Source organism: Haemaphysalis longicornis, unplaced genomic scaffold, assembly GCF_048455015.1.
Source record: "Haemaphysalis longicornis isolate Haplotype H1 unplaced genomic scaffold, Haemaphysalis longicornis Haplotype H1 scaffold_1, whole genome shotgun sequence".
Taxonomy (NCBI): Eukaryota; Metazoa; Arthropoda; class Arachnida; order Ixodida; family Ixodidae; genus Haemaphysalis; species Haemaphysalis longicornis.
Window position 1 is genome coordinate 330,043,195 of NW_027526203.1, and position 25,816 is coordinate 330,069,010.

At 49.8% G+C, this 25,816-nt stretch overlaps 1 protein-coding gene across 3 annotated transcripts in view; it reads left to right on the plus strand.

The window, feature by feature from the left end:
* LOC144152172 (uncharacterized) overlaps window positions 1–23,484 on the plus strand; it is a 38,306-nt gene extending 14,822 nt beyond the window's left edge. For 2 of the 3 annotated variants that reach the window (XM_077683407.1, XM_077683393.1), the window contains 6 exons: window positions 945–1,069; window positions 2,337–2,473; window positions 3,798–4,022; window positions 9,789–9,823; window positions 23,166–23,284; window positions 23,371–23,484. In XM_077683407.1, coding sequence (XP_077539533.1) covers window positions 945–1,069; window positions 2,337–2,473; window positions 3,798–4,022; window positions 9,789–9,823; window positions 23,166–23,284; window positions 23,371–23,448 — 719 coding nt within the window. In that variant the 3' untranslated portion in view covers window positions 23,449–23,484. The remainder of the gene's footprint in view (window positions 1–944; window positions 1,070–2,336; window positions 2,474–3,797; window positions 4,023–9,788; window positions 9,824–23,165; window positions 23,285–23,370) is intronic. The other variant, XM_077683401.1, reaches the window with a different exon arrangement.
* Window positions 23,485–25,816: the final 2,332 nt, after the last annotated feature.

The window sequence follows — 25,816 nt, forward strand, 5'->3', positions numbered from 1 at the left end:
TATAGGTGGCGGCATGCAGCCGAGCTGTGCGTGCACGCCAAACTCCCCCCCCTTCCCGCCTTAACCGTGTACGCATAAACCGGCAACCGGCGATGGGCGCATACTTAGGCGTGAAATACACCGCCGAAAATGGAGAGATCTAGCTGACCCTTTTCGACGGTTCGCTCCGGTACGGGCGACCCGCTCAGCGCAACCGTGCATTCGCGGCCAAGCGCGCCACGCATGCGCAGTGGCGCTCCCGCTTGCTATCGGAGCGTAGCGGACCGGGATAAACAGTCAGCTATGTCGCTCGGAAAGCCTTTCAAGTTGAAGAATTATGGACTCACGCCGGCGTTGAAATCGGGCAAGTGGCTCTTCAATTCACACCTACTCGGCAAGATGGAATGTGAGGCGGCCATGGCGGCGGCGGCTTTCAGTTATTTTTACGCCCATTCGCGCCTCCGCAATCTCCACAATCATCTGTTAACGGCGCTACCGCCGTTGTAAGCCGATAGCGCAACTTGTAAAATAGGCGTAGGGGGCAGCGAGGGGAATAGCAGTTGTGATAGAGCGGTCGGCTGTGGCAAGGAGCCCCGGAGAGGCACCGAGTAAAGAGGCTTCACCGGAATATAAACGAAGGGGGGAGGAGGGGGTTATACATATAATGCGTCGCAGTAAACATTCCGCACGCGTGCATGGGTGATGGGTCATATCACAAGCTCTTAATGGTGATATTTATAATTTTCACTTTGCTATAGATGTCTTTATTGTCCGGCTTAGTCATCGTGTTCGTACCGTTTTACTTCAAATGAAACCAACTTTCCCAGCTGCCTGTTCTTTTAAAGGTTCCAACTTCCACGGTATGCTGTTAAACTCGTGATTCTCACTATTTATCGCTGCTTGCAACCTCGGCGGCCGGCAGCTGTGCGCAATGCGCTTTGGTTCAGAGCTTGTGCTGGTCGCAGTTGTGATGGCGTCCCTGCTGGCTCCCGTGGCTGTGGTCGTGCTGGCATGCTGCTGCCTGCTGACCCTGACTAGGAGCCCACTGAGGGATGTTCTCCCATCCAGGGGAGCCGCCACTTACACTCAGGTAAGCGGTGCACTCGTCCTCGCAGCACCCTCTGCCGCTGTGGCGCTGTGCGAGGCACCGCCATATATGCCGTACATGGACCATGATGCCGTAAGTGGTCCGTGAGGCCTGCTTCGAGGTATCTTCCTCTGCGGCATCCTGCAGACAAAGAGAGGTCCCTCATGCTTTCTGATTCCCTCGAACTACCTAGCCATAACGCGGAGCCAGCGCAGGTGGCTCACCATTCAGTACATGTGCCGTTGCGTTCAAAATGGCTTCCTGCGAAGCTTTGAGCCTCTCCTCACAAAGCGATCTGAGGGGGTCTCAAGCCGTCACTGTTAGCAGCTGCGCAACGGCAGGGCTGCCAACCTGCGAAGCCACTTTTCCCCTAGCTCAGATGAAAAAATTCCTTAGATTTCCCTAGACTTTTGCTGAATGCGGTTAACAGGTGTTTTCTCTGATATTGGGTTCCAGTTATGCGATATGACTGCCGCATTTACTTTTAAGGCATAATTATGAATTCGTTTGAAACCATTTTTGAAGTAACGGAGACGAAGCTGAAAAAAATGTTGGAGCACAATTTGCAATGCTTTAAATATTTTATTTCATCAAACCACAAAAACAATAGAGGGTCATTACGTGGGGGGGGACATGTAATAGTGAATAATATATATAAAAATTACCTAGAAAGTAAAAGCAATCGCTCGGCGCACACACAACAATACCACATTCCAAGAAGCACTACGTGTTACCGCGCCTTGTATATAAGCCGAAGACATGTTAAATTATAAAAAATGACATAATCAAGAACACCGCAGTTCAATGCAAAACACAAAAATCTTGTACTACGACACAGAGCACTTCTAATAGCATCCAAGTATATATGAAAGAAGGATAATAGGAACGAGCACAGACGATGCGCAGTGCATGAGATATTCGAGCGAGCAAGTTTATGAACTTCATCAATCATGTTCTTTTGCTATTTAAACCAGCAGTGTCAAACGTAGGAGCGATAGCTTCGCTCGATGCACATTAATGGGAAATAGATATCTGCGCTTCGAGAAACTTAAATGCGTAGTACATAAAAAATTATTAAATGTTGAACTTAACAAAGGACACCATTACACGAGCCATAAGTCCATGTGGACATAAAAATTTCCCTAGATTTTGACAAATTTCCCTCTTTCCCTAAAGACAACCCAAATCCCCTAGATCTAGGGAAATTTCCCTAGAGTTGGCAGCCCTGCGCGACGGTAGGATTGTCATTTTTTCCTTCGTGGCTACACAGGAAGCCAAGGACGACTTCTCGCTGCGTCCATTCAAGTGGGTTTACCCGAGCTCCGACTGTAGCTCGCAGCGTGACCCGCGGCCATGGAGGAAGCCGCTGTCGCCGTGCGACGCCACACTTCCGTATCCACCGCCCAGGTAGGTGTGCTCAGAGGCGCGAAATTATGGTCGCCTCGTTTGATTCAGCCCAGATTTCACGCACAGAGGCATTGATTGCACATTTAGGCCATCTCCTGAGGGCCCTCCATCGGTTGACATGCAATCGCTTTTTTTTTCTCCCCGAGAAAAAATACGCTCAAGAGTGCCGTTTGATTCACATAAGCCTGCTCGCAGGTATGCGCTTGCGTACACTACACGGGCGACACATTAGCAAGTCCACAGGAAGAAATTAACCGGTTTGCAGGTACGTTTAATTAACCTGTACTAGCTGATCAAGAACAAAACAAACAGTTTACCGTGAAACGGGTGAGAATCGAAATTTTTGAAGCTGAGGTTGCATAAAAAATTGCACCATCTTCCCACGTGGGAACCCTGAGGGGATGCAAAGCCGTCGAGTAGTAGCGTGTTAGAGTAAAGACACGTGTAGTAGCGTATTAAATATCTTCTTTATTTATCGAGTAGTGGGGAACGTTTTGCGGCTTCTCGTTCTCGAAGCGAGGAATCCGCTGTTCGACGCTGGCGTTTCGAAGCGTTGTCACGTTGCCGAACGCCATCTGGATCAGCTACTCGCCGCTGGCGTTTCAAAGCGGCTTCTCGTTCTCGAAGCGAGGAATCTGCTGCTCGACGCTGCCGTTTACGTTCGGCGTGACGAGCTCTCCTCTGTGCAGCCTTGTCTTCGGAGGTGCTCGCGGTTTTGACAGTGTGGTGGCTGGCTATTTGAAGGTGTGCCAGCCAGTTCGCTGACGGAATCGTTGGCGTCCATTTGCAGTCATCGTACGGCGCAGTACCGAAGAAGCAACTGAGCGGAGCGCGGACGGGTTTATTTGCAGAGTAGTGAGTGGAGAGGAGGAGCAGCGCACATGCGCGTGATTGGACAGCTGGTGTGCAGAGGGGAGAGGAGGAGCAGCGTGCGCCGCACAGATGTTGTGGAGAGGAGGAGAGGTGCGGACGCCGGACGACGGAGGGTCGACTAAGAGATGCTTTGCATCTAAAACATTTCAAACCATGACGTCACTGCGGTAGTTTGTAAAGCAGCCGCTAGGGGGACACGGTGTTTTCTCTCCTTCCATGCCGGATATGCTAAGGTTCCAGAAGGTTCCATACTGATGCTAGATAGTGAAATAAAGAATTGCGGTTGCCGTACCGCACAATGCAGTCATAGATGAGAGTTCGACAAATCTTCAGCAAATCTTCGACAAATCTTCGCCGTGCAGTCGGCGACGAAAGTTAACGTTATACGCGCTTTCCGCCTCCGTTTCCAGACGGCCGATCTTTCCCCAGGACAGTATCATTGTACCCGCAGGTTCACTTTCCACCGCTGTTCGGGTGCCGGCCCTAGCCAGGCTGGACCGTCCCGAGCGAATGAGTCGCGCCTGAGTCAGCCTGGTGGCCCCCGGCCGTCCCGACCTCGGTCCAGCGACGACGACGACGACGACATTCTGGACAGCTTCATCAGCGACTCGTTTGACGAGGGAGGCGCCGCCACCGACGACCATGCCTTTGACACCGACATCCCCAGGCAAGCCAGGTCCGAAATATCAGTTCTCCTGTGGCGTAGTGCTCAAGACGCTCCCACATAGGCGGTTTTTCTTCTTTTTTAAATCCCGAATTTCCCCCTCTCCCGTTTCTTCCAAGAAAAAGTGCACCAATAATTTCGTTAAATGCTTGGTTCACTGAACCGCAAGATCTGCGCAGCGAACCAGCAGCTGCTGATTCGCTACGCAATCGTTATGCATTTATCTACCACTGCAAGGTGCTCAAACGGTACCATAACTTCGGATTCAGATATTGCGGTAGTTTTCAAATCGTACGCCATTTCTGCAGATCAATTGACACACGGTAACTTCACGGGGTCCTGGGGTTTGCTTTGCCAGCCCAAGTCCATGAAGAGCTTAATTGTAGCATGGATGTAAGCTTAATTCGCTGCAGCCCGGCTCAATGTTTAATTCAGCAAGCGCTGCACACTTGGTTATTGCCACGTGTCCGAATTCTTGGCACTAAAATTTCCAATTAAGCCTAAAGCTGTTGCTAATTCAAACTAATCGTCCAACGCCTAACGTGGGCACGAAAAACGCAACATAGGTACTTCGAGGAACGTATGCTCTTACAATAGTTCCGCACACTTTGAACGGGACAAGCGCCTTAATCTGAACTCAGATTACTATACGCGTACCTTGCGGGCCATCCCTCCTCTCGTACAGTGCCCAAATGAATCCCCCTTTACCCTCCCACCCAGGTACCTCTAAGCCCACCCCTGAAAATCGACAGGTTGAGTTCAAAAGTTTAAAATTTCTGCTCTTTGGCCCTGCTTTGGGCTTCAATTTATTTTAAATTTGGGGGGTTCTGCAGGCCGAAGCTACGACTGGGCTCCGGATTAACATTGACCACCTAGGTATTTTTAACGTGCTCCCAAATCTCTACACACGGGTGTTTCCGTCTCCTCCATAAGAAAAAAATGGCTGCCGTGGCCGGGATCGGACCCACTTTCTTGGGCTGAGCAGCGCAGCCACCGCGGCGGGTTTCATTGGGCTTTCGCTTGCTGCGGACTTGGTTATTGAGCATGCTGTCATCTGTGATCCCCCCACCTCTTTCCTCTTTTTATTTAGAGAGCCGTTCACTAATGATACAAATATCTTTTCCTATGCAGCGAGGCCTTAACAAGCAATTAAGGTTTTTTGCTGACGGAGGAAGAAATATTGTACCCATACGTGTTGAAAAGTTACGCGTCACTGTATAATAAGTGTAATAAGTGGTGCTATATAAAGGGTTGGTAAAAGGATCGATACTAACTTTTGTGCAGTTTCATGCGCGAAACAGTACAAATGCTCATAAGAAAACGGACCGACACAAGTTCCCTTCATACATGAGACCTGACCGGGCGAAGAGAAGACAGACAGAGACCGGAGGCCACCGTTCCCAAATTCTACTTCATCATCTTTTTCTACACCTTGTATTGAGTGGGGTCACCACCACTGGTCACCACCACTGACCCATATGGTGGTGACCATTTCCCTACCTCACTTACATATATAGGTAAAGGCCCAAGTAGCCCATCTTCCCATAAGAGGTTCAATGAAGCAAGAGCAAAATGGAATACGTTTACAGAGACATCGAAGCTATAGTACACATCCATAAGACACCAACACGTTGAAGAGGCAACCCAACTCCTCACGGCGCACATCCTCGACGCCGCCGAACAGTCCATTCTCCGCGCCTCTGGCGTCCTGCGCAACCAGAGGAGGCCGCTGTGGCATGTAGGCGGGCGCGAGAGACCCAGAACAAGGTGTGGGGCATCCTTCGTCGGTACCCCACATCGGATAATCTCCTTTTGTTCAAAAGGGCAAAGGCGTTTGGAAAACGTGTGCGCCGTGGGTCAAAACGAGTTTTTTGACATCCATAAACTCATACACCGACACACACACTAAGTATGGCCAGGTATACGAAAACTCAAAGAACATCAGACATGCCGCCTGCCCCTGGTTAGTACAACAGGGGACACACTGGAGGCTAACACACTCGCACAACACTTCCAATACGTGTCCAGTTCAGCGCACTATACTAGCACTTTCATGCAATACACCACATCCTGTGAAAAGAAGTCCTTGCGTGGTAATAATAAGTCGAACACCTCCTATAATGCTCCCTTTTCACTTCATGAGCTGAAGATAGCTCGCGGCACTCGTAAGACTTCAGCTCCAGGCGCAGATATTATATACACAATGATACAACACCTACGCGCAGACACACTTGAAACACTTCTACACCTCTACAACAAAATATGGCTTTCGGGGCACATTCCAAAATCTTGGAGGGAGGCCATAGTACTGGCTTTCCTAAAGGAGGGGAAGGACCCAACCTCTAGATGCTTGCGTACGCTTCTCGAGAAGATTGTAAACCGGAGGCTTGTGTACTTTCTTGAGTATAATGGTCTAGTCGAGAGGTGCCAGATAGGCAGGCTTCAGGGCGGGGCGATCCACGAGCAACCAACTCGTGGCACTTGAATCGTATACCAAGGATACCTTCGCGTATAAAAAGTTTTGCCTGACGGTGTTTTTCGACATAAAGAAAGCCTATATGACACTGCTTGGCGTTACGGCATTCTTAGTGACCTGTTTCGGGCAATATGTTAAACACCCTTGCCAGTTACTTGTCACACAGAACGTACCACCGCGTTACAGTCTGTCGTGCACTCTCAAGGGTTCACGTGCAAGAAAACGGCGTGCCTCAAGGCGGAGTGTTAGCTGCAAAATGAACTTTCTTGGAAAGACATTGCCACCTACAATTTCTCACTCTATGTATGTAGATGACGTCCAGATTTCTTTTAAATCATGTAATATGTCAATCTGTGAACGTCAAGTCCAGCTTGGTGTAAAAAAAAACTTGCCGGCTGGGCAGAGAAGAATGCTTTTAAACTCAATCCAGAAAAAAGCTCTTGCGTGGTGTTTTCCACGAAGCGTGAAGATCCATCCGGACCCTGGCATTATTCTCAATGGCGTTTCAATTCCTGTGAACAAGGAGCACACGTTCTTAGGCTTAATACTCGATAACAAACTAGCATTTGTTCCACACTTGAAACAGCTTAAGCAAAAGTGCCTTAAAACTATGAACATTCTTAAAGTCCTCTCCCAGCAATCCTATGGTCCAGACAAGCAACTCCTACGTGTTCCTGGTAGGATCTCGCTTGGACTATGTCAGTGTCGTGTATGGGTCCGCAACAAATACGGCACTAAAAATTCTGGACTCAGTGCTGCATTTGGGCCTTCGCTTTGCATGTGGAGCCTTCCGCACTAGCACTGTCCAAAGTCTGTATGTAGAGTGCGATAAACGGTCCTTACCTCACCAAAGGGTAAATATGGACGTGTTGTATGCCTAAAAAATCATGTCTATGACAAATCATCCTTTGAATTCGACCATTAATGATACATCCTCACAGCAACTCTTTTAAAATCATCCATCTATTCCCATGCCGTCTCTTTTCAGGGTGAGAAAAGTGCCGTCCCACTGTCAGACATCCACAAGACAGCCATCATTGATTCCATTCCACCATGACATCTTCGCCATTTGTGACCTATTTTTCACGCAACTCGACAAAAACAGGTCACCAATAATTGGGATTCTGCAGTATTTTTTGTTTCTCTAGGATAAGTACCGGTGGGCTGAGTTTTAAGCGACGCGCCCAAGACTGCTACTGCTGTGTTTTGTGCTGCGCATGGACCACACTTTCATGTCAGCAAAACAATGAACTTTCATAAAAGTATATTCAGTGGAAGCGTGCGTTATTTTAATGGTCTTAACCCGCCGCGGTGGCTCAGTGGCTATGTCGTTGCGCTGCTGAGCACGAGGTCGCGGGTTCGATTCCCGTCCGCGGCAGCGGCTTTTCTGATGGAGGCGAAAAGCAAAAACGCCCGTGTGCATACGAGATTTCGGCGTACGTTAAAAATCACCAGGTGGTCGAAATTAATCCGGAGCCCTCCACTACGGCGCGCCTAATTGCCTGCGTTGCGTCGGCGCGTTAAACCCTACAATAAATCAATTGTTTTAATGATCTTAAATCACATTGTCCAACTTCAAATTTTGAAGTCCATTGTATACACGGACTATCTTAGTGTTGTACGGGTGCTTGCTCCAGAAAAGCTTTCTAAAAACTTTGTGATCAGTCTTGCTTTTGAGGCCATTACGTCTGCATATGCATCAAACCCTGAAACAACTTTCTGCTGGGTTCCAGGCCACTATGGCATTGCCAGAAATGAGACCGCTGATCAAATGGCCGCTGCTGCTACACTCACGTATACACTACACACCACAACAGTACTGTACACTGACCTCAAGCCACACATCAGACAACACGTTCGTAAAACATGGCAAGCAGAGTAAGGTGAACAGACAGACAACAAATTAGACGTAATAAAACCACACTTGGCACCATACACCACCGACACACGCAACAGATACACAGAAGTCGCCTTGGATAGATTACGGATAGGCCACACACATGAAGCACACTCCTACCTGCTCACTGCATCTCCAAGACCTTTGTGTAGCTGGTGCGGAGACGGCCTATCCGTGATCCACATCCCCATCCAATGCAAGGCACTAGACACAACATGCCACAAACACTTCTCGCAACTATACAGACAAAACATTCCACTAAACCCTTCATACTTTTAGGGGACGACCCCATAATTACCCACAAGCGTACTCTTAAGTTTCTTAGCGATGTCAAGTTTTTACACCTCATCACTTATCATGCATGTTGACAACCTGGCCCTTTACACCAGTCGTATTTATTGTCTTATGTTTTTTATATCAATTTTTAGTTAAATGATTTATATTTACTGTCAGCTTTTCCTTGGCGCTCTTTGCCAGTAGTCGGCCTTGCGCCATAAAAATCCAATCATGGTCAGTATATCCATAATTATTTTCTTCTCCAAGTTGTGCACGAGGCTTACGCAGCTTCGACATATACGTCGGTACTCCCCACGATAATCGCCGATTTGGCCATAGCCCTAAATAAAAATAAATATGAAGAAAACAATCGCCAGGTCACATAAAGCACAATCGCGCCATCTGTATTTTTTTCAGTTTTGAGTTCGTTTCTTGAAGTTTTCATTCATTGTTCGTTTTAACTCCATCTCTCATTTTGGGAAGGCCCGGCCCCCAGTGAACGGAAATCCTGCGTACGCCACTGCCTTGACTGGCTGCCAGGTTATGAAGAAACATAGGCTGGGCGGTGGTTCTGCCTGCCTGTAAGGCTTGGTATAGCAGCATAACTGAATAAGAGGAAGAAAACGCGCCTGGCAAGAGTGTGTGGCGCGCGTTGGCCTCGAGTGGGATGAGGAATGGCTCTCGGAGGTTGTAGAAAGCGCAGAAATGGCGTTCGTTTCGCGTTTCCCCTGGCTAGAGATTTGTTTGTATTTTTAATGCAAGGCTCGAACTACATGACCTGTTCATTTCGCTGGCTTTCACTTTCGAGTTTTATTATCTGGCGCTGTCTTCTGCAACATCGCTTGAGTCCAGCGGTGAAATTATGAAGTCAGGAGGTGCAAACCTTTTTTCTTTTTTTCCCCTGTATAATGCATTTCATGCTCTGCTAGTACTTCAGTACGTGATACCCGTACAGTATAGGTTAATGGCAGTGTATCTGCAACTAATATTTTCTTAGTACAATAACTGTCGTACTGTGCGAAACGGTAATTTACTGATGCTAACCATTCCTTTGCTCGAACAGCATCATTGAAAGTTAGCTCCACAGTAACCGTGACCAATTGCTTCGTTTTTCTTTTTCATATTCCAGTCATATTGACGACAGCAGAGCAGCCACATCCAAAGGTGAGTACTGACATGGCGAACGAAAAATATCGGCGAGTTGGGTGTAGGAGACAATACCCCTTTTTTACGAGACCGCGTGGTGCATGCGCGCCTCCCCTCCCCTACCTTATATTTCACACGCTATGGACTTCGACCGTAAATGCATAAAAAGCAGGGCTGAACCCAAGTATAATCGCAGAATGCTCGCACGTTGATCAGGGCAGTTAGCACCGCAAAGGTGTGTTTATTTTTCCCGCAGCTCTTCCTGCCAGATGACAATTTGGGCAAAAGGGTTGAAGCGCCACATAAAATTAAAAAGGCGGATTGCGTGGCCAGATTTTGCTCTAGAATTGCCATGCGGTCACCGTGCAGCTGTCGCACTTTGAGCGAAACACATGTGCCGGTAGCGATGCGTTTCCCCACGCGGTTTGCCGCTCCGGGAACGGTCCGGCAGCTCTCAAACTATCGCACGGGGCTAAATTGTTTTTACTTGTATACACTTGCGGTCGCCACACGGGTATGGAGTCGGCTGATGGCTGCAGCCAATAACAGCCCGGGCCGCGGGAACGCCATCAATGACGTTGCGGGCGGGAAACGGGGAGAACCGGGGTCTTCATGCTCCCGCCACACGCCGCCGCCGCACGTGCAGCATGCCAAACCTATCGCTCGTGGGGAGAACGTGTTTTTCGGGCTTGCGGAGCTCGCTTACGGGATTCATCGTCAGTGCTGGTTAACCTACCTACCTACCTACCTACCTCCCTCCCTCCCTCCCTCCTGAAGTTCTTTCAGTCTCTCTTGATTCCACTCGGCGTGCTTAAGCACGCCCAGTCTTTTCCGCCGGTTACAATCGCCACATCTACCGCAACGCCCCTGCTGCCGCATTATTGGGATCGAAATCCTACTACCTTGTTCATGCAGGTTGGGTGCTGTTTTGAGCTGGCCAGGATTACGTCGCCGAGTGGAATCAACTGCACTCAAAATTTCGACCTCCTAAAAACGTTATTTCAGACTAGTCTGCCTAAAAAGCTGTCGGAAATGCAGAGCAGTGATTCGCCATAGTGGCCTGTACCGCCGTTATCCGCTTACTGCTACCACCCCATGCAATTCAAATTTCCCGCCTTCGCAGTGCTCGCGCGCCCCCTGCCTGAAACTGCGCCAGCGGGAGTTCTGTTCTCCTTGTTCTTTTCTCCCCGCACGTGCCGGCGTTGCACTGCAATCGTAATTGGGCCCATCTCCCCGCGAGGGGGACTCGAGTAAATGCGTCGCATATGGGGTGGGTGTATTGCGTTAACGTTTAGTGCTTGGGGAGTTGGTGGTAGTGAATGCGTTGTATCAGCAGCTTCTTGACGCAGTTTCAATGAGTCAAGGATATAAGGCGCGTTCGTAGCCTCCCATTCTGTGTCGGCTTTGTGGCGCAGTGGGTAGAGCACCATGTACATTGCGTTCCGCCCGCAGGGTCGAGGGATCGAAACCAGGCGCCGGATAGTATTTTTTTTATATATAGTGTAGGGGGAGGGGTGCGGACTACGACTACGGACGTCAACGCGGGTGACATCGTGGGTTACTGAAATGCTCTGTATTTAAAAGACTGCAATACACAAAATATGACAGCTGAAATACGCGTATCCGCGGCGCAAACAGCCATCAAAAATCGGAAATTTTGGAAGTGGAGTGGAAATCGGAAATGGAGCAGAGCGCGGCCATTACGGCCAGGCTGAAGTGACGTTCCAGCCGGCCAGCCGGCGAGCGAGCGGCGGCACGCGGCCGGCCGGTTGAGGCAAACCTGCGCGCAGCGCTTCGCCATCGCCGCAGTCCTATTCGCCCTCGCCGCCCTCGCCGCAGTTTTTTTTTGTCTGCAATTTCGGCAAAAAGGGAAAAGAAAATCGTTAATAGATGCAGGGAATTTTAGGAACCGTGGAGTAGAAAGGAAGAAAAAAAAAACCGGATCTCGCATCATTTGTTACTTTGTTTTCTTTTGAAAAGTTCCCTTAACACGTCGTCGGAGTTATGTTTAAAATATCTGCAGTCGTGTTCGCGCAAGCCAGACGCGCATACCAGAAGCATTCAAGACAGCTTCCAATCCAGTTCATAAAGCAAGAGGAACCATAGAGTAAATGGTACTCCACGAGGAAGAGCTAGTAAAGCGTGAAGCAGCGGCGGCTGAAGGGCTGAAGCCTGTTCGCATGTATTCCTACGCAATATAGAAAAAAGTATTTCGGGTGCGCCTTAGACCGCGTGCTGCCAACAAGAGATGGCACCAGACGTCCCGGAACTGAGCTAAAGTTACCTCATTTACTCAACTATGTCTTGTTCCTTTTCACATGGGCAGTTTTAACTTAGAGCTTTAGCATGGAAAGTAAGCATTCTGTTTGGTATAAAACGTGAAATACATAGTCAAATGCTGCTCATAAGCATATGTAGTGGAATGTAGTTCACTGTGAAGCTCTGATTCTCTGAACGGCGTGCGCGTCCGGAAGGCTACGTAAAGTAGACATAGGCGGCGCTGACTAACTCCCAAAACCGAACAGGAATCGATGTAATGATCTATCAGCTGCAAAAAGACCATGCAGGGAAATTTGCAGGGAATTCTTGAGAAACCTGAGGAAAAAAAACGCTAAAAATAGCGAATTTCTGAACCTAGGAATGGGAATTTTTCTCCCCAGTGCGGAACCATCACTGGAGCTCGACCGGTTCTCCTGGCTGGCCGTAGGAAAAAGCGCAGAGCCGGCCGCAATGTCACTTCCGCTTCAAGGCTGTTTGCGCGACCCGCCGGCAGGTGCACTGTCGCCAGCAAAGGAGGCTTATAACTAATTAACAACGCATTTCACTGGGCTACCAGTCATGACCCAGTTGGTTTGGTGGCACGGACTGTAAGGTCAAAGTAAATTTGACCGAGGCGAAATTTGAGTGCAGTTGGCCATGGCCTGCTCCGTGGGCATCGCATACAAATAGCCGTCGCTTGCGTGGTGCCAGTGTTTGTTTACCACTTGTCCCGACAAGTTCGTGTACAGTGCGCGTCAGGCTTGTCTATAATAGGGCAAGCGAGCGCACGGCTCCAAAGCATGCATACATCTGCTAGTGGACATTGTGTTGGCGATAGCTGGCAACTGCGCGTGCGCGGATCTCGGACAGGGTCGGGACGATCGTCTTTTCGCATGGGCCCGTCTAATTTGCAGGCGCCACCTCCCGAGAGAGGGGCTTTTCTTCCGCGTCGTTTGACGCGATGTAATATCACCGCAGGCAGGGAAGTAATGGCACAAAACGACTTGCGCTCGCGCGTAGCAAACGAACATGATGCATTGTTGCGACCGTGTGGGCCGACCCGAGCCGAGCTCTGTCGCCTCCGGCATACGTGTGGTAGCGTGGCGTAGAGCGAGCGGCCAGCCGCTGTTGCAGCCGTGAAGTAGTCCAGAAGCCGTAGGCTAACGTAACTGTTTACTTCATAGCGAAAATTGAGCCGAAGCCAAAGAACAATGCCCCGACGTGCGAGGTTACAATACAGGACTCGAGCAGAGTGACAGCATGTATTCGCTGCTCTAACAGGAATGGGTTATATATGCGGGGCTTCTATTTATACCCAAAAGCGGTAACGGTCAAAACAGCCCCTTTACATTTTGCGCACGCTACGCACTTCACAGACACACACAACGCTTTTTCCAGAGTTCGTAAGCAGTCGATAGCGTCAGCGCATGCTGAGCCGAGAGAGGGGAGAGAGGAGGACTCCGCTGCGATCGCGGGGCCTCTGTGTCCTTGGGAGGGTTGCGACGTGCCTCGTCGGACCAGCAACCGTCGAAGTTTGAAACGCGCCGAAAGCGAAGCGTCTGGCCCGGCTTGTCGAGGCATGAAGGTATGAGTCACCGACACGGTGGCGCTTGGTAGAAAGGCGCACGTAGTGGCTTCGCCGCACAGCCGAGGACTGATGCGGGAAAGTACGGCGGCGGGCCGATTCGTAACAGCATAAAGAATGCGATGCACCGTTTTACGTGGAACCTTTTGTGCGATTACGTAACTGCCTGCGGATATACTGCGCCGCGCCAAACCACGAGCTTATTAAAGCGAAGGTTTCTATGTCTCACTGGGATGTAGGCCCGTTCGTCGCATGGCGTTTCGTCATAGGCCGGTTTGTAATAGGCCGGTTGGTCACATAGGATCATTCTTCATAGGTCAGCTTGTCACTGAGGAAAGTTCGTCACAGGGGCGGAAAAACGGAGTTCGCGGTGTTTTTTTTAGAAGTGTGTAAGCGGTGTGATGACACACTAAACTTTTTACACCCTTTTTGACCGAAAAGGGTGTAAAAATCTTGTCCAATGGCACACATCTTTGAAAGGTGTTTTGTCTAAAAAAGGGAGTAAGGATTAAAAAAGGGTGTGCTTGGGAACACCCTAAAAAGGGTGTAAGGTTGCTTAACACCCTGCTTAGCACCCTGTGTGTCGTCGTCTGTGTTCCTGTCCTAGTCTGCTGCGCTTCAATACGCCTCAAATAAGGGCATGGGCAGCGCAGCTACGTGTGACAACGTGGATCGGCTGAGCGCGCAGCATACAGGCACATCCAGCGCACACAAGTCACACTTGGACCACAAATGAATTGAGCGAGAAAACCAACGGGGTGAATGGGGAGAGGGAGTTCATACTTACCTTACTACATTTGCTGTTCTTACTTTAATAGCCGGGAGAGGAAAGTTCTGTGATAGTCAGTGGGCTTGTCACTAAAATGAAATATTTTAGAGCTAACTTTGGAATTATGCATTTTAATGTCAGCGTACGCAAGTCAGCATGCGGATTTGCAAAATCTTTTTAATCGTGAGTGGGTGTGGGAAAAGTGCTGTAGTTATGTTCAATCGATCATGAAATTTTATTACATACCAAACATTTATTCCACACCCTTTCGACGCTCTCCAAGAAGAGTGTTCATTATTTCAACACCCTTCTTGCCACATGGGTGTAAGCTATCAATTAGGGTGTTGGAACATCAGAAAAAGGGCCTAAAAAACCTCAAAATTTGGTGGTCTTGTCTACCTTTTTACAGAGGTGACCTTTACATTATCTACGGGCGGGGGGGAGGGGGGTATGTTTTGTACTTTACGGTGTTTACGGTGTTCAAAACAATGCCAATTGGCAACGAAATTTTCGGCCCCTTAAATGTACTGCCGCCGGTTTCCGGAAGGTATATATCCGGAAGGTGCAAATAGTTGAGGCCCAAATTAGCGTCGCTGCATTGTAAACGAAAATCAAAAATGCTCTTTTCCAAACCGGAACTGAAAAAAGAGGCCATTACGGCCGACCGAGAGTGACGTTACACTCGGGAATCGAGTGGGCGCGGTCGACAGATTCGCGCACGGCTGCCTGCGAGAAGACGGCGCGGCGCGCACGATGTGTTTCAGGTCGTCCGTTTCTTCAAAAACTCAAAACTGCACGAAACGAGCTTGGGAAGTGAGTGGACACATTATTGCTTCACTAGTCTGTGTGCGGCTGAGACGCTCCGGAAAGGTAAGCACAGGCATCGCGAGGCGTCGTGGTGAAGCTGAGAGCTAGGAAATCGGTACACAAAAAGCAGTGTTGAGCGCTAGATGGGTGCTGGCGCAGGGAATATTCGCTGTGCTAATCGAACCACCGTACGTTTGTGAGAGAGGGAAAAAAATGCACCAATCCACCCTGTGGATGTGGTTGGAAAGCAAAGCTGTAAACGGCACCCATAACGATTATCCATGCCGACGTCCGTTAAATTCAGTCACGTCGCTCTACAAATAGTGAAACCAGAGAGAAGTGAAATGCACTTAACCACACCCTTTATAACTTCAAAGAGATATTCTTGGTAGGGTTCAATCAATGATGATGCATGAACGGTGGTTGGTTGAGTTGTATTGGTGTAGCACATGAGTGGAAACTTTTTTTATAAAATTAAAGGAAGCTTAAACCGGTGTTCGACGATCTCACTTCTCCATCTCTGCCGCCGCGGACGGAGGCGACGAGATCGGCGGCCAGGATTGTGGAGGAGGAGGAGAAGGAGGAAATACTTCTATTCAGACTTCTGAACGGCCCAGAGTGCAACCCAGGGGAGTGGTTCTTTCTTTACTGGAGCCCATATGCAGTCCGCGCCGCCTGTGCTCTGTCCACCAACCCAAGCTGGGTAGGCAGACGGGGGCTGTACATCAGCATCTCCCATTTCTCTTGTTGTGTAGTTGACGGAAAGAGAGGAGGGTGCTCAGGGCTAAAGTCGCACACCCCGATTATGTGGCAGAGTGTTCCTACTTCTGAGCAATATCAGAGTCCTTCAATGCTTTTGAAGGACTCTGGCAATATTTACATTCAGCGTCGTAGCGATTCGGGTGCATTAAGTGCATGGGATGGAGCCGGATTGTATACGCGCCGTAGGGTAGTTTGTTTTTCTCTGGAAAGGTCAGGGTAAGGCAAAGGTAGGGTCTGTCTCTGAAGGCGATAATGCTGGGTTATGTCCCTGAACGAAACAAGCGGGTGACTGTCCTCGTGCAGCTCCATAACACGGGGGGTAAAAGCGCAGGCTTGTTGGTAGCGCATTCGTTGCCCTCCATGGAAGCGTGAGCGGGTGTCCAGATGAGCTGAATGGAACCGTTTGGGGAGTGGTTTTTTAGCGCGCGCAGTGCAGGTCAGGACACCCAACCCGACTGGTAATTCCGGTAGGCTTGTTGGGAATCAGTTACTACCTTCTGAACCCCTGGTTGAGTGAGAGCCAAGGCGATGGCTGCCTCTTCTGCTGCCATCATCTCTTGGGTCCAGTAGCGGTCCCAGAGATTGGTTTTAGGGGGGGCGAATTTTCTTTTTTTAAGGGGGGGGGGGGCGTTATTATTATTTTTTTTGTGGGGGCGAATAAGAACCGCTCCTCTTTTTGCGCCAGTTCTTCGGAGGAGGTGACAATGCCGGCGTGTGTGCGTATGTGGTGTAACCCGCTTGCGCACAAATCACTTAGCGACACAGTGGTTTTTGTCTCCCCGTAGGCGGTGCAACGGCTGACTCGAGCCCGTATTTCTGACGGTCGCAACACGTTTGCGACCTTGCACAAGTGGGATTTAACCTCGCGCAAGTGGAATGCCTCGAAAAAAAAAAAAATAAGAAGCTGAGGACCTCTTTGGGGGGGGGGGGGGGGGCGATCGCCCCCTTCGCCCCCCCCTTGGGACCGCCACTGCTTGGGTCTTGAGTGAGGCACACGCAAGGAGGTTGGTTCTGGAGGTAGCCACGATGATGGCGTACTACTGCCTTCGATGTTGGGAGGCGTCTGTGTAGATAACTGCATGGTTCCCACAGAGGGTGATGTTTTGCGCTTGAGCCCGTGCTTGCGGCGACCCTCGTCGTGAGAGGGGTTCCTATCTCTAAGCAAAGGGAGCATCTTTAGTTCTTGTCGCCAAGAGCGGGAGTACATCAAACGGACTGACATTCTGTGCTGCTCAGCCAATCTGGTGAAGGATGCGGCGACCCACCGCAGTTCTGCTCATTCGGCACTTCTGGTTAGAAAGATGACCCTCTATCAGCTCTTCCACCGTGTTGTGGAGCCCCGTGCTAAGCAGCCTCTCTGTGGACGCACTCAAGGGAAGACCAATGGCCTGTTCAACCGCCTTTCTAATCATTATATAAAGCATCTTTATGTCCTCCTTGCCGAGAAGAAGACAGGAGGTTGACGTGATTCTCGAGAGGACAAAAGCTTCAATTAATGGAAAGGTATCGGATTCCTTGAGGCCTCGCTTCTTGGTGGCAACTCGCCTGATCATGCGTATGATTTGATTGATGCTGTGTTTGAGGCGCTGCAACGATACGTCACTCTTGGTGCTCGCCTGGAGATGTAGGCCCAGGATCTTGATGCTGGGGCTTGGAGTGATGGCCTGGCCATCAAGGAGTATTTCAATGTGTTCCTTGATGTGTCGTTTGCCGTAAGGGCAGACAAGGATCTGTGATTTGTTACGTGAACACTGGAGGCCAGAGGCTTTAGCATATTGGCGTACTAGAAGTGAGATGTCATGCGTTGGTGTGAGCTTCCTTTAATTTTTGTAACTCCTAGCACACGCGCAAGGCGCGCACAGGGCCTCTAGACATGCCTTTGATGGAGCGCACAGCGGCGCGTGAGGTCGCGTGACGCTATCACGTGGTATTCAGCCAGAATGCAGGGGGTAAACCCGTAGATGTGCTTGGTGAGTCCACCACCTGTCTTCCCCGTCTCCGCGTGGGCTCGTAGCTAAATCGGTAAGACAACGGGCTCTTGCTTTGTTACGCTATTAGTTCCAGGTTCGATTCCTGGCGGTGCCAGTAAATTCTTTATGTTCGCGGGAGTTGTCTGTTGACACCAACGGTCGCGAAAGAACCCTTGGGGGATAGAGATATAAAGCTTTGCTTTAAAAAAGCTACCCACGCAGGAAAGCGCCGAAATATGCTGGCTGGTGTGTAAGAATTCGGTTTCAGCGCATGGCCCCGAAGTTAAAATTCAAATTCTATTATTTTTGTTTACACGGGCAGTTTTGTTCCTGTTAGCAGGGAGGCCGCGCCAAATCTTTAGCTAATGATGGCCGCCTGTATAACAAGCATGATAAAAAACCATGCAGCGGCGAAAGCACTGAAGTGTCTTCGCTGGCGTCGTGATCACCCGAGGCTCGATGTTGCCAACTTTGTTATTGCTCGTTTTGCCGAAAATGCCCCCCCCCCCTCTTTTTTGGGGCGCAGCCCTTCGTCGCCCGTCTCTGGGCTGAGCCGCGTCGCCGTCGTCATTACCGAGTGAACGATATGGCAAGACCGACGAGTGAAAGAAAAAGCGAACGATGAAAGAAAGCAAAGGAGGAGAGAGTCACGAAATTGGGAGGGGAGGGCGGTTCGCGGTGGCGGCGCGATCCAGCGCTCTCCGAAAGTATGCGGTTGGGGAGGGGAGGGGGCAGTATGCTGTGCCCGCACGAGGCGCTCGACGGCGCGATGCTCGGGGAAAACGTGAGGGGGGCGTGCGCGTGACGATGATGTACGTTCGCTTCCTAAAGGCCCGTTCACACTGCGACGAAAGCGACCAGAATTCTGTCGCTTTGTCGCGCGACGACAAAAATTGGTCCCGACCATTCGCCAAAAACGGTCGTCGCGCGACAAAGCGACGGAATTTCCGTCGCTTTCGTCGCAAGTGTGAACGCGCCTTAAAGGGACCCAGAAAAGCCTTCTGTAAAAGTTACAAAAGGCCTGTATTGTCACGTAGCACCAATATAGCGATGCAATGCCGTTGGAATTATTGATCTACATTCAGTATTAGCTGCGCCAGAAGCAATTAAATGCACCTCTCCCCACTTGCCGATCGACTCCTCCTCCCTCTCTGCCTCCTTCAAAGCAGCTAGCTACATTCCTCCGCCTAGGCTCGCGTCAATCACTGCGGACCCGCCTTTGCCGCCTTTGCCTTGGGATCGCGCAGGAAGGAGGAAGAGCAGCCGAAAGCCAATGGCAGTGACGCCGCCGGCGGCCGACCTTGCCGGCGATTGGGCGAATCAGGGGGCGCCTTCGCCGTTGCGTCAGCAGCGATCGCCGTTGCGTCACCCGCGGTCGCCGTTGCGTCACCCGCGGTCGGCTCGCTGCGGCGTCGCGCTCATCGGTTGAGAAAGGCGATCTTCAAAAATTGTTTACAAATTATCTGTACAACGTACGGGGCTCACACTTGGCTCAAAAATCCCCCGTTATGTGTTCTACCACCTGAATGCATTTGATTGCCACCTTCACAAAGCTTTTCGGGGTCCCTTTAAGACGAAGTTCGCGGTCCCTTCCTGCAATTTGCGCCGCCGACGCAGAGGCTCATCATCGCTGCCGTCGAGACTCGAGAGAACCCATAAGTGAGTGCTGCCTCAGCGCACTGCTGCTGCGCCCAAATATCGCTTTAGGGAGTATCGTAATCGCCAGCCATTTTTTTTTCTTGTTATAATCGGTGAGCGAAATGTCGCAACAGCGGTTAGTTTCTATTTTTTGACGAAGTTGTTTGAACTGGATCCCTTCCGTGCAATGCGCCGCACAGCCGCCGTACTCGTTCGCGCGCCGACGCAACGACCAGCCGCGCCAACAGCGCATCGTCTCGCGTAGGCCGTACTCGCGGCTCGAGTGCTCGTAAAGTCAACCGAGAGCACGCTGCCGCTGAAGCGACCACGAAATCAGCCGTTGTGCAACTGCCGCGTTCGCTCGCCGACGGCGGATCGCCTCGTCGACCGTCCCCGACACTCTTCGAATTTTCTGATTTTGTTTCGGCAACCCAGAGCTTCTTGAGCTTTTCGCATTGAGCAAATGCGTGAAAGCAATTACTCATGCAAGATGCCCGAATACGTACGCTGCGCACTCGCGTGAGGCCGCGCGTAAAAAAGCTACCACAGAACAGGGAGGGGGCTACTGCGGAGAGACGACGGCGGCACGGGAGTCCCGAGTCTAACGTCACATCCGCTGCAGTGGCGGCCAGTTGTGGCGACACTCCGCTAGGTGCTGCGTCGGCTGAAGTGGCGTGTTTTCAAACGGTTTTAATAAAAATGCTGCGTGCGTGTGGAGTTTGAGGTTAGGTCACAAAAGATTTTAGTAGTGTGTATATACAACACGTTGAAACAGAATTTGGGGCAGGTAAATTTTATTTGCTGTTGGTCGTTAAGAGCGGAGCTGTTGAAGCTTGAGCTTGGTCCGGTGGCGTTAGCAACAAATTAATAAGAAAAAAAAACCGCACCGCATGTTAAGTGGGTATACCACTGCGAATAAGTATTCTAACAGTGAAGCCGGCTTTCGTGCCGGCTTGAGTGTGAGCACAAGGGGCATATGCGTATCTGCACCCCTTGCTATACCATTTCAAAGGTGATAGTTTTTCTTGGGCTACTAAAACGTTAAAAAATGGCGGAGCTTGCACTAGTGGTGCAAGGCTGGAGAAACAGCGGATCTGGGGGTCGAACTAGCCTGTTTACCGCCGGGGATCCGCTGTCAGTGTGGGGGAACGACCCGAACGGCCGTGTAAAATCCGGCTAAACTTGGCCTCACACCTCAGCACTTAGCCTATAGCCTAGCAAGAACATCACAAAGCCTAACAAGACTTAGCAAAGCCTAGCAAAACCTAGCAAAACTTGGCTAAACAGGAAGACACAAGTTCGACCCCCAGCTCCGCTGTTTCTTTTGCAACTGAACACCGATTTCACACCCTTTCAACACCCTACAAAAACCGAGGGTGTTGCAGTCGGTCAACACCCTTTTTGCCACACAAAAAGGATGTAAATCTACAAATTAGGGTGTTGACCACTAAGAAAAAGGGTGTAATGACTTCCCAACACCATTATTCCATCTATACACTTTCTTTAGGCGATAAGGGTGTAAAAAAGTTGTTTATGTAAGAAACCATGTAATTATAATTTGCCCCCTGCTTAATTAATCGATTACAACACTTGTAATAAACCACCAATGAACGACAAGGGAATGACCCATGATTACACGTGAGAAAACATTTATTAGTCCAACTTTCTACAACTCAAAGTACAATATTCCAGGTGGCTGCACTCAGATTTGTTGCAGCGGCTGTTCACTGTGTAAAGGCGTTGTTGCAGTCGGCGTGATTTTATGCGCTTTGATTCTGTTTGTTCCCTTTTCCGTCCAAATCTGGCGCTAAAGGCAACACTCAAGGACGCACAAGCCGTCCTCAAATATAAAGGCGAAGGTTCCTCTTCGTGGCCCCTCTTCCAAACGGTTTTTTTTGTGTGCCTGTGTGTGTGGTACATCCCTGCTTCCATTTTCTGTCTAGGGTCGTAATCATTGTATCTACATTTTGGTTCCAACCACACCGCCATAGTTGTCCACTCTGATTGGCATTAATTGATGCAGTGTCAGGCATGTGCAGCGGAAATGAGAAACATGTTAGACTGAAACCCCGTGATTCTCACAATCCTTTCTGAATAGCCTGTACTGTAAAAGTGGCGTACTATATTTATCCGTCCTCGTATGGGAATGAAGGACACACAAAGGGGCCACAACAGTGAAGAAGGATGCGCAGGTTCTTTTTCCTGGCCCCTCAGTTCAACTGACATTTCCTTTATCGCGCCAGCTGCCTTTCTCGCTGCCCCTTCTGAATCGTTAACCGCCATATTTCCTTCGCCGAGGCTCATGTGCCCTTAAAAAAATAGACGTGAGAACTTATTTTGTCGCACGTATGACGTCCTTTCCCATTTATCTAATCGGGCTATGACGAAAAGACATGTGCCCAACGGACCGAATCCCGTCTCACTGATGGCTTATGTACCGTCCAAAACGCACTGCAGGAAAGCCAACTTTCTCTGACGATGATGATGATCGTGGGTGAAGAAGAAGAGATCTCTTTCCGTGGTCTGAATTTAACCCATGGGTCCCTCGCCTTGAGAAGCCGACGTCTATCCGATTGCGCCATTCCGACACGACGAAACTAGCATTAGCCCGGACGTTAAGAGCTGTTAGGGAAGGGGAAAAAAAAAGTCATGCACCCCTCCGTTTAGCGACGACGATGGTTGGACGCGAAGCTTTCTTCGTTCGAAATCAAAGGGCGAATGGTCAGACGCTGCGACCAGAAGATCAAACTGCGTGCGAGTCAGTCAAAGCTCAACGAGTGAAAGTTCAAACCATCTGCGATTCAAAGTCCAAGCTCAGACGACAACTAAGCGATCCCTCACGAGAAAGCTTCGCGCTCAACATCGTCGTCGTTGCATGATTTCTCCCCGTGCCAACACTTACGGCTGGCACTGTGGGAGACAAGCGCTTCTTCCTTATGGGTAGTGGCGCCTGCAGATTAGACGGGCCATGCCAAACGACGACCGGCCTGAGCCTGTTCCAGTTCTGCGCACGCACAATTGACCTTTTCCAGGCCAAGGAAAGCGCTGTAGCGGCGAATACGAAAATCAGGATTGGTGGTCTTTTGAGCCTTGGTTGCCAGTGACGCTACCGCTATTGCTAATCACGGTACACGTACATTATGATAGCTAAGCTTTGCATGCACGCCACGCTCCACTTTTTTTAACCTAATGCGCAGAGGTCTCTCTTTGAGTGCGCTGTTGACAAAATTTAGTACGTTTTCTTATGCCGGGTATTGAATGTAGAATAACTTAGCGCCCCTGCAGCGGCCCCCTGATGCCAACCAGCATCTATTTGGAATTGTACCCGGTGTCCCTACGGCATCTGCCAGAAGCGGTATCTGCAATAAGAGCCAGCCACCAAAAGTAATGGCTTCGCCTGCAAGCGCATGCGAAGGTTTAGGTCGGGGAAAAGGCCCATTGCGATCTATAAACGCAGCAGCCACCAGTAGACGTCGCCAGCATGCTCCGGAACCGCGCGATCGCTTGCCCTATAGGACCTAGACAACCCTGACATGCATTGTACATGGATCATGCCAACGTCCCCTGCAGGGTATCAGAGACCGCAGGTACGTCGCATGACGCCTGCAAACCGTGGCGAGGACTCCCTGGCCAACCTCACCAACCTCGAGCTTATAGCCAGGCAGTGGAGGACGTCCGCAATGCTCAGGGTACATCCAACGGAAATTTAGAATTCCCGCTGTTTTCTGACGTTGTTGGTTTTTTTTTCTTTTTTTTTTCTTTTTTTGGCATGCAGAAGATCTGGAGAAGCTCCGAGCGGTCCACTTCCAAGCAGCTGGCTCGCCTGGACCATCCCTTGGGAGCACGAGACTAGGGGCTGTTGTGAATAAAGTTTCTCTTTTGCTGTTGACATTGTTGCAGAACTTTGCAGTGCCCACATTGCGCTTTAGGAAATTAAAATAAAGCTGGAAGAAAATCTGCTGCTGCACCACCAGCCGCAAACAAATGGGCCATGAACTTTCATCGTTGTTCTCATAAATCGTCGCGGGCCGTCTATTCGGTTCACAAAAACAAAACTTTCGAATGTAACTGAAGTGGCTTGCATCCGGTGGTTACAGATTTCGCTTCACATGCCGAGGGCAACACAACAAATGGAGAACACGCATTTGTTGCACAAAACAATAATGCAAAATTGCCAAAAAAAATCGAAATGACTTACACCCGTCAGCAAAAGAAGCCGGGGCACGCGAGCGCGTGGCAAAATGCATCATCGCGACATCTAACGTTTCTCTTATGGTGTCGAGACATTCATGTGCGCATGCGCGTCCAACCACGCTCGCTGCCTTGTATATATTTTTTTTCTTCACTTCAAGCAGAACAGTTGATCAGATTCAGCGTTTGGCGATAGGGGTGACTTTTTTTGCCAATATGCCTCGCTCGCGCACACTTCGGCGGCGAACGGCGAGGGTGCAGTGTGTGTTGCTCGCTCTGCTCCGATCCACCAGACATGATTTGCCTGTCTCGGTGACGATCTTGTGCCAATTATGTCCCATCGCGTCTTTCTATTTTTCGCCTAAAACATGCAGTTCCTTGGTAACTAAAAATGAGCACACCAAAATGCAAAAGAACTGAGGCGAAAAATAGATTACTTGAACAAAGTGTGATGAGAAGTCTCCTTCCACCAGTACTAAAGCAGGTATTGGCGGGAAAAAACGCGAGCGTGGTCGTGGGTTTGTCTACAAACAAAAATAGGTTGCAATATGCGTTGAATTAATTGACACAGACAGACCAAAAGTTTCGCATATAGACTGCGAAACAAACGCTATTGCTCTTAAAACTAAGATATCCAGATCTCGCTGCAATGCGTCCTTTATCAGAGCCAGGCAGATAGAGCCAAGCACGCTTATGCTTGCCACCGAAGCGTGTGCCATCGAGACGAGTTCAGCATAAGAAGTTACCCATAACGCCAAGCGCTCAATGCTATCAACTTTGCCGTTTGAATTGAAATGCATGACACTTATTAAGATGGGGGAGACCACATGGCCGTAGTTGGGGAAGGGGAAGAAGGGAGTAGAGGGGGGAGGTGATCACTCAATCGTTAAAGATGACCCGTTCGAGATAGATGATTAGTGATGAGATAGATGATTAGCTATTTCTTTGGGAGGGTGAGTGTAGACCCTATCTCGCACTACACAGACACGGCCAAAAAAATTACACCATCTTCCCGTAGGGGAACCCTGAGTAGTATGCGAAGCAGCCATGGGGTCGACTGAAGTTCCCATTAGTTTTCAGTTCGTCGTTTCCGTTGACGTTCAGCTTCGCGTGTTTTCGTTGTATCAGTAGCTTCTTGACGTAGTTTGAATGAAGGACATAAGGCACGTTCGTAGCGCAGCCTCCCGTCTCGGTTTGTAGCGCAGTGGGAAGAGCGCCACGTACCTCCCGTTGTGGCCAGGGAGTCGTGAGATCGAAACCGGGCGCCGCCTAACTATTTCTTTTTATAGTGGACTGCGCTGACGTCAGCCCAAACGCTGACGGGGCTGAAGAGACGCGCATGCGCAGTGGAATGCGGACGGCGGACAACGACAACGAGGGAGGGAGGGACACAGCCTCGGGCCCCGAGCATGAGAAGCTTCGCATCTAAAACACAGCTACCGCACGGAAAAAGGGCATCTGGAGGCGCACGAAGGATGGTAGCCAGCAACGGGTTCCACACATCGGCACGATAAATGGCAGCCACCGTGCAACTGCGGCCACCATGGGTGCGTTGCGTGTGGCCGCCGGTGATGGACACCGCAAAGCGGCAGGAAGAATGGCTATCGAGAAAGGAGCGAAACGCTGCCGTCGATGAGGCGCACCGCAAGTTTTGATGAGGCAGTGCTGCCAACCTGCGAAGCCACTTTTGCCATAGCTCGGATGAAGAAATTCCCTAGATTTCTTTAGATTTTCGCTGAATGAGGTTATTGGATCTTTTCTCTCAGATATTGTAGTCGTGTTGTGCGATACGACTGCAGAGTTTACATTTAAGATATAATTATGAATTCGTTTGAAAGCATTTTTGAAGTAGCGGTCATGAAGCTGAAAAAAAAAATGTTTCAGCCAGTACAATTTGTGAATCTTTAAACGTTTTATTTCATCGAACCACAAAGGCAACAGTGTTCATCACGTGGGAGGGGGGGATATGTAATAATATATAATACACATAAAAATTACCAAGAAAGGAAAAGCAATCGCTCTGCGCACAC